This window comes from Aotus nancymaae, unplaced genomic scaffold, assembly GCF_030222135.1.
Source record: "Aotus nancymaae isolate 86718 unplaced genomic scaffold, 86718_ANA_hifiasm-v0.15.2.pri h1tg000067l, whole genome shotgun sequence".
NCBI lineage: Eukaryota > Metazoa > Chordata > Mammalia > Primates > Aotidae > Aotus > Aotus nancymaae.
The window spans coordinates 31,887,570-31,900,915 of NW_026988482.1; the positions used below are offsets into that span (position 1 = coordinate 31,887,570).

At 38.8% G+C, this 13,346-nt stretch overlaps 1 protein-coding gene across 1 annotated transcript in view; it reads right to left on the reverse strand.

Moving 5' to 3' along the window:
* Positions 1-13,346, reverse strand: part of DNAH12 (dynein axonemal heavy chain 12) — a 243,749-nt gene that overhangs the window by 81,538 nt on the left and 148,865 nt on the right. The window contains exons 50-55 of the mRNA XM_064367223.1: positions 11,308-11,439; positions 9,320-9,409; positions 7,949-8,089; positions 5,803-6,044; positions 4,299-4,446; positions 3,863-4,008 (exon numbers count right to left, since the gene is read on the reverse strand). Of these exons, the coding sequence (XP_064223293.1) occupies positions 3,863-4,008; positions 4,299-4,446; positions 5,803-6,044; positions 7,949-8,089; positions 9,320-9,409; positions 11,308-11,439 (899 nt within the window). The remainder of the gene's footprint in view (positions 1-3,862; positions 4,009-4,298; positions 4,447-5,802; positions 6,045-7,948; positions 8,090-9,319; positions 9,410-11,307; positions 11,440-13,346) is intronic.

A 13,346-nucleotide genomic window follows, 5' to 3' on the forward strand; every position in this document is an offset into this window, starting at 1 on the left:
ACTATTATTGTGTGGGAGTCTAAGTCTCTTTGTAAGTCTTTAAGAACTTGCCTTATGTATCTGGGTGCTCCTGTATTAGGTGCATATATATTTAGGATCGTTAGCTCTTCTTGCTGCATTGATCCTTTTACCATTATGTAATGTCCTTCTTTGTCTCTTTTGATCTTTGTTGCTTTAAAGTCTATTTTATCAGAGATGAGAATTGCAACTCCTGCTTTTTTTTGCTCTCCATTTGCTTGGTAAATCTTCCTCCATCCCTTTATTTTGAGCCTTTGTGTATCCTTGCATGCGAGATGGGTTTCCTGGATACAGCACACTGATGGGTTTTGGCTTTTTATCCAATTTGCCAGTCTGTGTCTTTTGATTGGGGCATTTAGTCCGTTTACATTTAGGGTTAATATTGTTATGTGTGAATTGGATCCTGTCATTTTGGTGCTAGGTGGCTGTTTTGCCCTTTGGTTGATGCAGATTCTTCATTGTGTTGATGCTCTTTACCTTTTCGTGTGTTTTTGGAGTGGCTGGTACTGGTTGTTCTTTTCTATGTGTAGTGCCTCCTTCAAGAGCTCTTGTAGAGCTGGTCTGGTGGTGATGAACTCTCTGAGTTCTTGCTTGTTCACAAAGGATTTTATTTTTCCTTCACTTATGAAGCTTAGTTTGGCTGGATACGAAATTCTGGGTTGAAAGTTCTTTTCCTTAAGTATGTTGAATATCGGCCCCCACTCTCTTCTGGCCTGTAGGGTTTCTGCTGAGAGATCTGCTGTGAGTCTGATGGGCTTCCCTTTGTGGGTAACCCGACCTTTCTCTCTGGCTGCCCTTAGTATTTTCTCCTTCATTTCAACCCTGGTGAATCTGATGATTATGTGTCTTGGGGTTGCTCTTCTAGAGGAGTATCTTTGTGGTGTTCTCTGTATTTCCTGGACTTGAATCTTGGCCTGTCTTGTTAGGTTGGGGAAGTTTTCCTGGATAATATCCTGAAGAGTATTTTCCAGCTTGGATGCATTCTCTTCATCACATTCAGGTACACCTATCAAACGTAGATTAGGTCTTTTCACATAGTCCCATATTTCTTGTTGACTTTGTTCATTCCTTTTTACCCTGTTTTCTCTAATCTTGCCTTCTCGTTTTATTTCATTGAGTTGATCTTCGACCTCTGATATCCTTTCTTCTGCTTGGTCAATTCGGCTATTGAAACTTGTGCATGCTTCACGAAGTTCTCGTGTTGTGTTTTTCAGCTCCATCAATTCGCTCATATTCCTCTCTAAGTTGTCCATTCTTGTTAGCATTTCGTCAAGTCTTTTTTCAAGGTTCTTAGTTTCTTTGCATTGGGTTAGAACATGTTCTTTTAGCTCACGGAAGTTTCTTATTATCCACTTTCTGAAAGCTGATTCTGTCATTTCATCACACTCATTCTCCATCCAGTCTTGTTCCCTTGCTGGTGAGGAGTTGTGATCCCTTGTAGGAGGAGAAGTGTTCTGGTTTTGGGTGTTTTCATCCTTTTTGCGCTGGTTTCTTCCCATCTTTGTGGATTTATCCACCTGTTGACTTTGTAGTTGTTGTCTTTCTGATTTTGGTAATTTTAAGTCTGCTGTGGCAGAACTCATAAACCCCCTGCTCTTCCCCCCAGGTGTTCTGTCCCAGGGATTTACGGTTTTATGATGTTCCCCTGTGCGGTTGCTGTTTTCCCTGCCCACAAGGTGGCAGCCTAGTCACACTCAGGTTGCAGAGGCTTCGCTAAGCTGCTGTGGGCTCCACCCAGCTTCCGTGTGAACTTCTGGGTGTAGTTAGAACTGCTTCCGCTATGTTGGCCCGCCTCTGTAGTGACGGAGTCTCTGTAGTGGCGGATTGCCTTGGTATATTGCCCTGGGAACAGCAGGGTGCCTATGGAGAACGCCCCTCCTCCACAGAGCTGGACCGTCCCGGTTTCAGTTGTGTTTCAGGTCTTCTTGCTGGGTAAGAGGGGACACCGTCTCATCTGATCTGCCTCCGGAGCCGCTGCGTTGGCTAAAGCCGCGGCTCTGAGATTCGTGGTGCTGGCCTGGCTCTCCGTTTCAGCTCCCCTTGCTGGCTTATAGGGGACTCAGACTCTCTCACTTTGTACAGTGAGCCGTTGCCTCAGGGTGCCGGCCCAGCGGCTGCGCCGTTCAAGCCAGCGGCGCCAGCGGCGCTGGCGACCCGTGTGGCTTCTCTGCGTGTGAATCTCCTGGTCTGTGGGCAGTAAAAATCAGTCTGGAAATACGGCGTCCACTCACCCTCTGTGCTTTCTCTCGGAGCTGCATTCCCGAGTTCCTCCTAAGCGGCCATCTTGGATCTCCCCCCCCCACCTTCTTTTTCAAAAGCCCGGACAAGCCCAGACGAGCTCGGGCAAGCTCAGACATGCTCAGGCATGTTCCCTTCTCCCATGCTCACACAGCCTGGCCTTCCCTTAAAGAGCCCAGTATGCAAACGAGGTCTTGTAACCTTAGCCTCTTAACAATCAATAGCAGCCGAGTCTTAACAGCCAATAGCAGCCGAGTCATTCCAACCAACAACAAGCCAAGTCCTAGGTAAAGGCTTGTAACTTACCCAATAGCAGTCCTGCTCTCCCACAACCCATTGAGCTGTTTCACTCCCTATAAAAACCCCACGTCTGAGAGGAGTCCGTGCGACTTATCCGGCCCCTCCTGTCGGACCCGCAGAACCGCACCCGGAAGCCTGAATAAATTCCTTCGCATTGGATTTTTTTCGTGCTGGCCTCAGTTTCTTCCCTTTTAAACTCGGCAAGAACCCAAGAACCAACCTTACAGTATCCATCACAGTATATTTGAGACACAGTCCCATGAAATGACTTTTAAAATTAGATGACAGCATCACTATATAACCGTTATAGAAAACTATTTCTCAAAGGAAAGTAATTTTCCAGGTTTTTCAAAGTGATATAAATAAAAGGATAACAATAAAGGACATTTGAAAAGTTTTTATAGTTATCAGACTAACCATGATAGCAACTAAAAAAGGTACCCATGAAATTGCATAAATTATCAAGTTACAGTATCTTGAAGATGGGTAGCAATACCTAGCTAAAATAAGTACATTGTATAGCTAGAAACTAGAAATTGCCCCAATGTCCATCAATAGGAGAATTCATAAAATGGAACTCAGCAACAAAAAACAGGAACAGATTACCAATGCATGCAATAACATGGATAAATCTCAGAAAAAAAAAATGCCAAAAGGAAGAAGAACATATACATTATGACTCCTTATATGAAATTCTAGAACTAATCCTTAACTTGTATAACTAAGCCTTATACAAAAGAACATATACATTACAATTCCTTTATATGAAATTCTAGAACTAATCCATACGAAAATAACCTATGGTGGGAAATAACCAGAACAATGATTTCCTGGGGTGGGAGGAGGGTAGGGATTTATTGAAATGGAACGTAAGGAAACTTCCTGATGGTAGTCATGTTTTGTATCTTGATAGAGATTTGGGTTGCACTGGTGTATATCTTTATTAGAACTCACTGAATGGTATATTTGGGTTTTACGTATTTCATGTATGTAAAATTTTACCTCAAAAGAATAAAACATAAGCAAGTATTGAACTTTAGTTGATGATATCCGTGCTGAAGTATTTGGAAGGAAGTATATCCATGTCTGCAATTTACATGGAAATGCATTTTAAAAGATGGGTTGATGGAGCAATAGAGGGAAGGATAGGTACATGATAAAGCAGCAAGAATATTAAAATATTAACTGCAGATTCTCAGAGGTGGTAGTTATATTGGTACTTATGATAAAGTTCTTTCAACTTTTCCATATGTTTGAAAACTTTCAAATAAAACAATGGAGAAAATAAATATTTTCTATTTCTTACCAACGCCTAGAGTTGTTAACGATCACTCCGTTATCTACGGAAAATGTATCTGTTGGTAATCCAGCAATATTCCAAGCTCTAATTTTTACGGGATCACCCAGGGTTTTACTCAATAAGAACTCCTCTGAACATGGGATTTTTTTCTTCTGTAAGAAATAAACAAAAATCTGTTATCTTTCATCTTGTTAACTAAAATATTTGTAAATTAAAATATCAGTTTAATTGTCACTAGGTATTATTTAATAACTGTAAGGAACATAAAAAAATAAAAGTTGAACTGTGGAAGTATTTTACTGATGAAACAAGAAGCAAAAAAAGAAAGACCCCATGTTTTCAGTGATTTCTTTTCTGTCCTCATTATCATCCTTTCCAAAAAATATCCCAAAACGTACTCTGGATGTTCTAAAACAAGATTTACAAAATATAAAACCACTACCTTGCACAACATGCTCCAATCTTTTGTACATGTTTGTCGAAAGCCAGAAGTGAAAGCACCAAGGTAGGCTATTACTCCTGCTGATACTAAGACGTCGCCAATTAAATTTTCATATGTTATCTGAAGGTCATCTGCAGCTTGAGCCCATCTGTGCCATCAACCAAAGGCAAAACAGATTTACAGCAGAGAATGATGAGAGACAGTAATCAAAAGGGCAAGGGCTTCCAGTCCAATTCTGTAACAAAAAGCTATAAAATGTTGGGCACCTGCTTATCTGTAAAACGAGGCTGGAACCCTTCTAGCTCTTACATGCTATAACATGTATCTATATTATGTGAATGACAATCTTCCTTTCATTATTAGAATATTAAGCATTTCTTACAGGACTTGGCCCTTCAGAAAAGGCAAAAAACAAAAACAAAAAAAACCCACCAACATTTTACCTAAGAATTTTCTCTCAGATGATTTGATCTAGTGGCTGTGCTATTTGTTTCAGTATTTATTGTCAGACTGTAAAACATAGGAACACTTGTAATTCACTACCAAAAATTACATTTAAGCTGTATAGAAGCTGACATATGGCCAGGCATGGTGGCTCATGCCTGTAATCCCAGCACTTTGGGAGACCAAGGCAGGCGGATCACGAGGTCGGGAGTTCAAGACCAGGCTGGCCAACATGGTGAAACTCCGTCTCTACCAAAAATACAAAAATCAGCCAGGTGTGGTCACAGGCGCCTGTAATTCCAGCTGCTCAGGAGACTAAGGCAAGAGAATCTCTTGCACCCGGGAGGCAGAGGTTGCAGTGAGCCGAGAACATGCCATTGCACCCCAGCCTGGGAGACAAAAGCAAGACTCCTGTCTCAAAAAAAAAAAAACAAAAACAAAAAAACAAGTTGACATGCTATTACTAAGACTGATACTTTTTCCATTTAATAAAGCCCATACAATAATAAAAGTGTATTCCCAAAATCTAATCTGTACTACAAAGTCTTGTCAAAGACATATTATTACCTTATCATGCTATTCATTCAACAAATAGAATAAATGAAATAGCTGGCTGTTTAATCCAAGTAAATACATTACAATAAAGCTTACTGGTTTTGTTAGATCAAGCCAGTTATTATCTTCTTTAACATAAAATTTAACCATTGAACCATGCATTCACTATTCCCCGCAAACATTTTATTAAAAAAATTTTGAACATACATAAAATTAGAAAGAATTGTACAACAACAAACTACATACTCACCACTTTAAAAAATTGTTACCATTTGCCTTATTTTCCTTGTTTTAAAAAAAAAAAAAAATTTTTGAAAGCAATTTGCAAACACCATTCTCAACACTGATATATCCTTATTTGGAGAAGCCTGGCCAGGTGTCTTCCAGAATGTCCCACATTCTCAACCAGCCATTGTAAAATCAGTAATCACAATAAATACCCAAAGAAGGTCACATATTCAAGGCTGACATTCTTAAATCTTGTTAAAACAAATAGAAATCTGACCTTGATTTTTCTCCACCCAGTCCTCCAATTAATTGTGAGGCTCTTTCAAGTTTCTTGGCACAGAGTTCCACCTGGTCTTCTAAAGCAGCCTTTTCCTCTGTTTTCTCAAGAAATGTCATTTGTAAATTTTCCAAATGATGTTCTACTTCTGCCAATTCTGCTCTTTTCTGATTCAAGAGCTCCATTGTCTCGGCTAAAGACTTCTGAGCTTCTGATAAGCGAGCTTTCTTAGGAGCCACTACCTTTTTGGGAACAATATATGCAGACATGATGTGTATTATGTAAAATTGGCATCTATATAATTCCTCCTTTAGAGATATTACGGATTAGAAATGCATAATAAATTACATAAACATTTTGCCTTAAATCTTCTGTTTTTACATACAAAATAAAATATAAATCTAGACTAGCAAATTGTCACCTATAAAGCAGATAATTTATTCTGGGCTAACAAAATGTCAAAATATGTAGCAAAAATGTCACAGGATGTCTCAATGAGTAGGTGTCACTCAACTGCTGTCAAATAACAGAGAAAAAGATGTAACATGAAATAAGTGTTTGTTTAAATACATGAATGTGTTTTGGGTTGTTTTTTTTTTTTTTTCCTTTCCAAGCTTGTGATTTTCTTCCCAGACTGAGGCTTACATTTGCCTCACCAGGATTACAGCTGTGATGGTGGAAATAGGAAGGAAGAAAACCCTGATGCTCAGTTTCACTAACCAAAACTGCATTTTCCTCAACAAATATTGAAAAGTCACACCTGACTGCAAGAAAAAGGGATTTCCTCAAGTTGTTTTGTTATGCTCATCAACCTATCAAGAATGCAGTTTAGCCATCTGGATCACTGAGCATCCTCCAAGCTCTTGGTACAAAGAATGTAGAAGATGACCAGAGAGAGTCTGTGCCTGTTAGAAAGCAGACAGATCTAACCCTTCTGGCAAATTGCCATGAATGAAGCTGAAGGTAAGGAGGGATGAGAAGGAGAGCAGCGTATTAGACACAAAATGCCCTGCTTTCTCTCCTCTGTATTGAAATCACAAAAGAAAATGTGTTAAATAAGTAGCTAGAAAGCAGGAAGCTCCCTTTTCTACTTCTGACTTCAAAGAAAACATTGGGCATATTTCCCTTCCATGCTTCTGTATCAACATGGGGCAGCTTGTATCAGAATAAAAATGGCAGTGTGGAGGTGTAGAGTGGGAAGGCAGGAAAAAGCCTGAGTGCCTTGTTTTCTCTGCTTTGTAAAAAGGTTCCACAAGATTCTACACATCCTGTGGAACACATGGCAATAATCTGAGCTACCATCAGACTACTATGTGAAGGGACAGGATGTTTAATGGAAGGACATCCTATATAAAATTAATTTTATTTCTTTAACAGGTTTATTCAGGTCTGCTCCCTTGAAACTAACGAAGTCTCTACCTCTCTATAGGTACATGTACATATATCATTTAGGACATTTAGGAAGACCTTCCCAATTATTACAGCTTGATCATTTATTCTATCTTCTGAGCTTGTTTTAAACACATGCTACCACATGTTTTCATCTACCTAGTTATTTATATTTCTTTATTCCCTAGGCAGAATTCTGCAAGCTACAAGGGCAAAGCCTTTGTTGCCCTGGTCCTTTGCTAGCCAAATTTACAAAATGCTCCTAACTATTCTCTGCTTTCCCAGAAATTTGGACCCAGTGGGTATTCCATGAAAGGTTCTCTATCAATGCATGTTATTGTTTCAAGGGATCTATCCATGCTCTTCCTCTTAACTCTACTGGATCCCCTACTTCTGATCCTTTGAATCAACTTTTTAATCTGGCACTTTCCCTTTAATGTTTTAGATTTTTCTTTGCTTCTGCCTCATCAAACCTTAATTCCCCTTTGTCCTGGATCCTGAAGCTAGTAAGTCTGACTAATTCTACTCATCATCCCTGCTCCTTCATCACTACCACCCACAGCAGCCCCAAACAGGTTATGTGATGCACAAATAATATTTTTGTCTACTAGGTATGCAATCAATATATGATGATATGCTACCGCAGGACAAATTCTCTGTGGTCAGTTTGAGAACTTCTTAACTAGTAAATATAGGCACAGATTTTAATTCCTGAGAATATCTTAGTAGAAAACCGATGTGCTAATCTTCAAAATACCTTTGCAACTCTGTCGTACACTTCCATTGCCATGATCCACTTACACAGACCCTCAGCTGCAGAAGAAGCTTTAGCAACCTTAGGGGGATCAAATTCAGGGTTCGTTAAGTATTCACTACGAATCTTCTGCATAACAGTCACCTATATAACAAAGATTAAAATTTTAAAATTTCAATATAGATCACATAATCATCAGATGGAAAAAACTCATATACAATAAAAACATTTGTATAAAAATGATGTTGGCTTTAAAAGCCAAAATAAGTATTTTGAGATAACTTAAAAATAAGTATAATTGTAGCAGAAATACATCACATTTGTGAGCAAAATATGCAAATTTATTACAGATACTGGGGCAAAATGTTTCTTCCAAAAATATTAAAAGACTTCTAAGTTTAGGCCGGGTGCCATGGCTCACGCCTGTAATCCCAACACTTTGGGAGGCCAATGCTGGTGGATCATTTGAGACCAAAAGTTCGAGACCAGCCTAGCCAACATGGTGAAACTCCATCTCTACTAAAAATATAAAAATTAGCTGGGCATAGTGGCAGGTGCCTGTAATCCCAGCTACTCAAGACGCTGAGGCAGGAGAATCACTTGAATCCGAGAGGTGGACACTGCACTCCAGCCTGGGCGACAGAGCTAGACTTCATCTCAAAAAAAAAAAAAAAAGGCCAGGTACGGTGGCTCACATCTGGAATCCCAGCACTCTGGGAGGCTGAGGTGTACGGATCATGAGGTCAGGAGATCCAGACCATCGTGGCCACCATGGTGAAACCCTGTCTCTACTAAAATACAAAAAATTAGCTGGGGGTGGTGGCAGACTCCTGTAGTTCCAGCTACTCAGGAGGCTGAGGCAGGGGAATTGCTTGAACCCGGAAGAGGAAGGCTGTGTTGAGCAGAGATCATGCCACTGCACTCCAGCCTGGCAACAGAGCAAGACTCCATCTCAAAAAAAAAAAAAAAAAAAAAATGATATAAGATGAAAGAACAAATGGAAACAAGGGAAAAGAACAATTAAACATTAACAAATAACAATTTGGATAGAAAAGAATGTGCTATACTTTTTAAATCTTACATAAATTTATCAGATTTTAAGAAATAAGCTATTATAAGAAGATACTTAGAGAACTCTTTCAAGTCAATAATACACTAAAAGAGTAACATTAAATAATTTTTTAATTATCTGAAAGAGGAATGGTTTTAAACATTATGGGAATTCATAGTATCATTAATAAATGTAGTATCTCTTTATTATCTTAATCCTAAAATGAACTATTTCTATATGTGTTGTAAACTACTGCATAATATTAAAGCTCTTATATATCTTAGCCAAGTCACATTTATAGAAAAAAACCCAATGCAACTCACTGGAATGTTGTCCTTGTCATATTCTTTCAAATCTCTTAAAAAATTCATATCTCCCAGCAGTTTTTTGCTTGGTGCCCAGTAATCTAATATCTACAAATAAAATTTATGGAAATTTGTTAAATTTGCAATTAAAGATGCCAGATGTAAAATTTTTCTTCTTGACGTTTAAGAGACATTACCTAGATAAACTAATCATATACTTTCTTTTTTCTTTTTTTTTGAGATGCAGTCTTGCTCTGTCACCCAGGCTGGGTGCAGTGGCACAGTCTCAGCTCACTGCCTCCTGAGTTCCAGTGATTCTCCTACTTCAGCCTGCCAAGGAGCTGGGACTACAGGCATCTGCCACCACACCCGGCTAATTATCGTATTTTTAGTAGAGATGGGGTTTCACCATGTTGGCCAGGCTGGTCTCCAACACCTGACCTCAAGCGATCTACCTGCCTCAGCCTCCCAAAGTGCTGGGATTACAGGTGTGAGCCACCATGCCTAGCTCAATCATATTTCAAAATATCAATTTACATCTTCTTGGAAATTAAGACTACTTTCCCCAAGAACATGCTAAACATAAAATATTTTTAAATAATGGAAATGCATTTATAGATTGAATTTGTTTTAAAAAAGTAAACACTGAAAGGAAAAATGTGATTATTTCTTTTGAAAACTTAAGCAACTTGCATAAACACCATCACAATTTCATATAAGTAAATTTTTATTACTTCAAAATTTATTTTCCTTTATTCTTTGATTCTTTCAAGTAAGAAAGTAGCAAACTTTTCCTTAAAGACAAACTCCTCACTTACCTAGGCTCTTCAAGTGAAATTAAAGAAGAAATCAGAAGGCCAAAGATTACGCATTACTCTGCCAACCATAGAGTAAGATCGCATGCTACTTATGCTGGCAAAAGAGTTTAAATATCCAGACAAAAGTTCTTTTTTCTACTTCCAGAAGCCTGATAAGGAGGGAGGGAGGAAGGGAGGGAGGCAGGGAGGGAGAGTGTGTGTGTGTGTGGCGGTGGGGGGGTAAATGAGAATAACTTAGTAAGAGCCCATTTATTTTATTATCTTAATGCCCCCCCCAACAAAAATTCCAATTCTTTAATTCAGGAATTTAAACCCAGGTATCACAAAAACCTGAAAAGGAAATAAGTCTGTAAATTCAGTTCGGAATAGATACTATGCCTTCCTTAAGGGATATATCATTGAATAATAATAGTAATAATAATAGCTAACATTTATTGTGCACTGTTTGTGAGGCTTTATACCTAAGAACTTCATATATATTAACTAATCTAATCCTCACATTAGCTTTATGAGGTAGATATTTTGCGTACCCTCTTTTTAAAGTAATCCCACACAGGTTAAATTCCTCGACCAAGGTCACACTGCTAGTGGGGTCATGATTTCTGAATACAGACATTCTAACTCCAGAGCACATGCTTTTAGCAACTTCACTATATTGCTTAGCTCGCAGATTTTTTGGAATACCCAGAAAGAATCTTAGTTGGAAAAGTACAGGTACCTTGGTGTTCATTTAGTTCCAAGCCCATGGTAGTGGAGAATTCTGCATAGACAGCAAAGGAGGTGGAAGCAACTAGAACCACATTTTTTTTTTTAGGTGGAGTCTCACTCTGTCACCTAGTCTGGAGTGCAGTGGCGCAATCTTGGCTCACTGCAACCTCCGCCTCCTAGGTTCAAGCAATTCTCTTGCCTCAGCCTCCTGAGTAGCTGGGATGACAGGTGCCCACCACTGTGCCTGGCTAATTTTTGTATTTTTAGTAGAGATGGGGTTTCACCATGTTGGCCAGACTGGTCTGGAACCACGTTTTTCTGACACTACATTGTCTTAGCTTTACCCTAGAATACACATAGACAATATCTGGAAAGCAATGTTTCTTCCCTAATTTGGGTACTGTTGATATTTGATAATAGTTGCTGCTGACAAGTTCTGTGCATTCATGAATATAACTCAAATCTGTGTCAAGTTATTACCTTGCCTCCAGTCCCTGAAGGATCTGAAATTTTTTCTGGTTTTATATCTTTCATGACACAAACAGCAGCCATAACTAGTTTAACACCAGATGGAGGATTCTTCATTGATTTCACAATTGTAATGTCGGCTGGCTAAAAACAAACAAACAAAAAACAAACAGGACATCCTCAGAACAGTTTATTTTTAAATAACGAAAAATTGTAAAGTAATGTTGGGGAATAATAAAAGCACCCTCTTCTATTTGAAATCTAAGGATTTTTTTGGCTTTATGTGGTTATGAAAGAATTAGCAAAAGAGAATTCAGCACAGATTAAGATTAATCATTCTCAAATATTGGGAGGGGTCGGTCAAAGATGCTTATGAGAATATAATGGCAGCTATAAACCCACCAGAAAATATAATTTTTTACATATACAATCACATACCACATGCATAGAATCCTAATTTAGACAAAGACTTAATTCTGTGTTTGCTTATATGTATTAGTTGTATTGAAGAAGATGAAAGAGGTAGGTCCCAATTCCAAACCTATTTTCTAAAAAGGTATATATTGTTATGACAGATAGAAAGATTCACTTACCCATTCCAATATATTTCTGATATTTCTTGCAGTGATGTAAATGTTAGAAAGCTAACAACTATGTATCTTAGGTTTTCATGCTACTAGAGTTCTCGGTGAGAATTAGGTTCCAGATCACTTCAGTGATACTAGAATTCAGACAATAAATGGGGAGAGTGGTAGGGTGTGAGGCATCCATTGTGACAATATTTAGATTATAGTGGAAGTTACGTGGCACCATAGGAAGACTTTGCAGGCTTCCTACTCAGAGGGACAGTTGCTCTGGTAGACCATTTCTGCATTGTGGCTTTGTGAGTTATTCCCGGAAGCTCAGCCTAGGATCTGATTCTTTTTCCTCTTCCAACAATTCTGTAATCCATTTATAAAATTCCCTGAAGAATCCTTGTCTGCTTATGCTAACTACAGTCAACTCTCTTCTCTGCAACTGAACTCTAACTCAGGTAATATAGCATTTGATACCAGGAAGGGTACAAGCAACAGACTCTCAATGAAAGGGGAACCTGATATTAATGATCTAATCGGTGAGAGTTTGAAGGCATCCAGAATTCTGTATCGGGGGAGGGAGTGCTGAAAGTTCATGGAACATAGAAGTCACTTAAATTAATGCTCACGGTCACCTAGAATAGAGTGCCTCTTGAAACAAGGCTTTGTCCAATTAAGTAGCTGCTGTAATAAATCTCTAAGGAGAGAATGTAGAAAGATCACAGGGTAATAAATGACTCTTCAATGTGCCAGAAATTAGCCAACCATGGTGGCATGTGACTGTAGTTCTAGCTACTCAGGAAGCTGAGCGGGGAGGATCACTTTAGCCCAAAAGTTTCAGGTTGTGGTGGGCTATGATCACATTACTGCACTCCAACCTGGATGACAGAGTGAGACCCTGTCTCAAAAAAAAAAAAAAAAAAAAAAAAAAGTACCTGAGAGCATAAAGAAAGAAAATAATAAGCTCAGAGTTTTAAATTACTGATTCATAGCGCATTGAGAGCACTAGGAAATTTCTATAAATGCCCTAAAATAATCTCTTGTCTTATAACTGAAGGGCTGATGTTATTGAAAATCAGATAGAATTTGATCCTGTGAGATGCTGAATTATCCACAGGTTGAATTTACAGTCTTGTCAGGTCTGTCACATGCAAGAAAGTTAGAATATTGATTAGGAAAAAAGGCAAAGATGGGACCTGAATATACTGTTGACCCCATAGTCAACAGATGCTCTCTCTCCTGCTGTGCTTGGTGCATTTGTTCTGGTCTTGCCTAAAGACCTGTAAAAAATTATGTACGACATAATGTGGTACAGATAGGAGGTGCCACTCACAGCTGTATTGGAAATGGCCTTTAAGTTTTTTCTGTGTATGCAGGTCCAGGAGGCTGCAGAAGACTAGCTCCACACTCTACTTAACATATGCCTGCTGGTCCATGTACAGAACCACTTTGGCCTCCTGGAGTCTGTTCATCTCA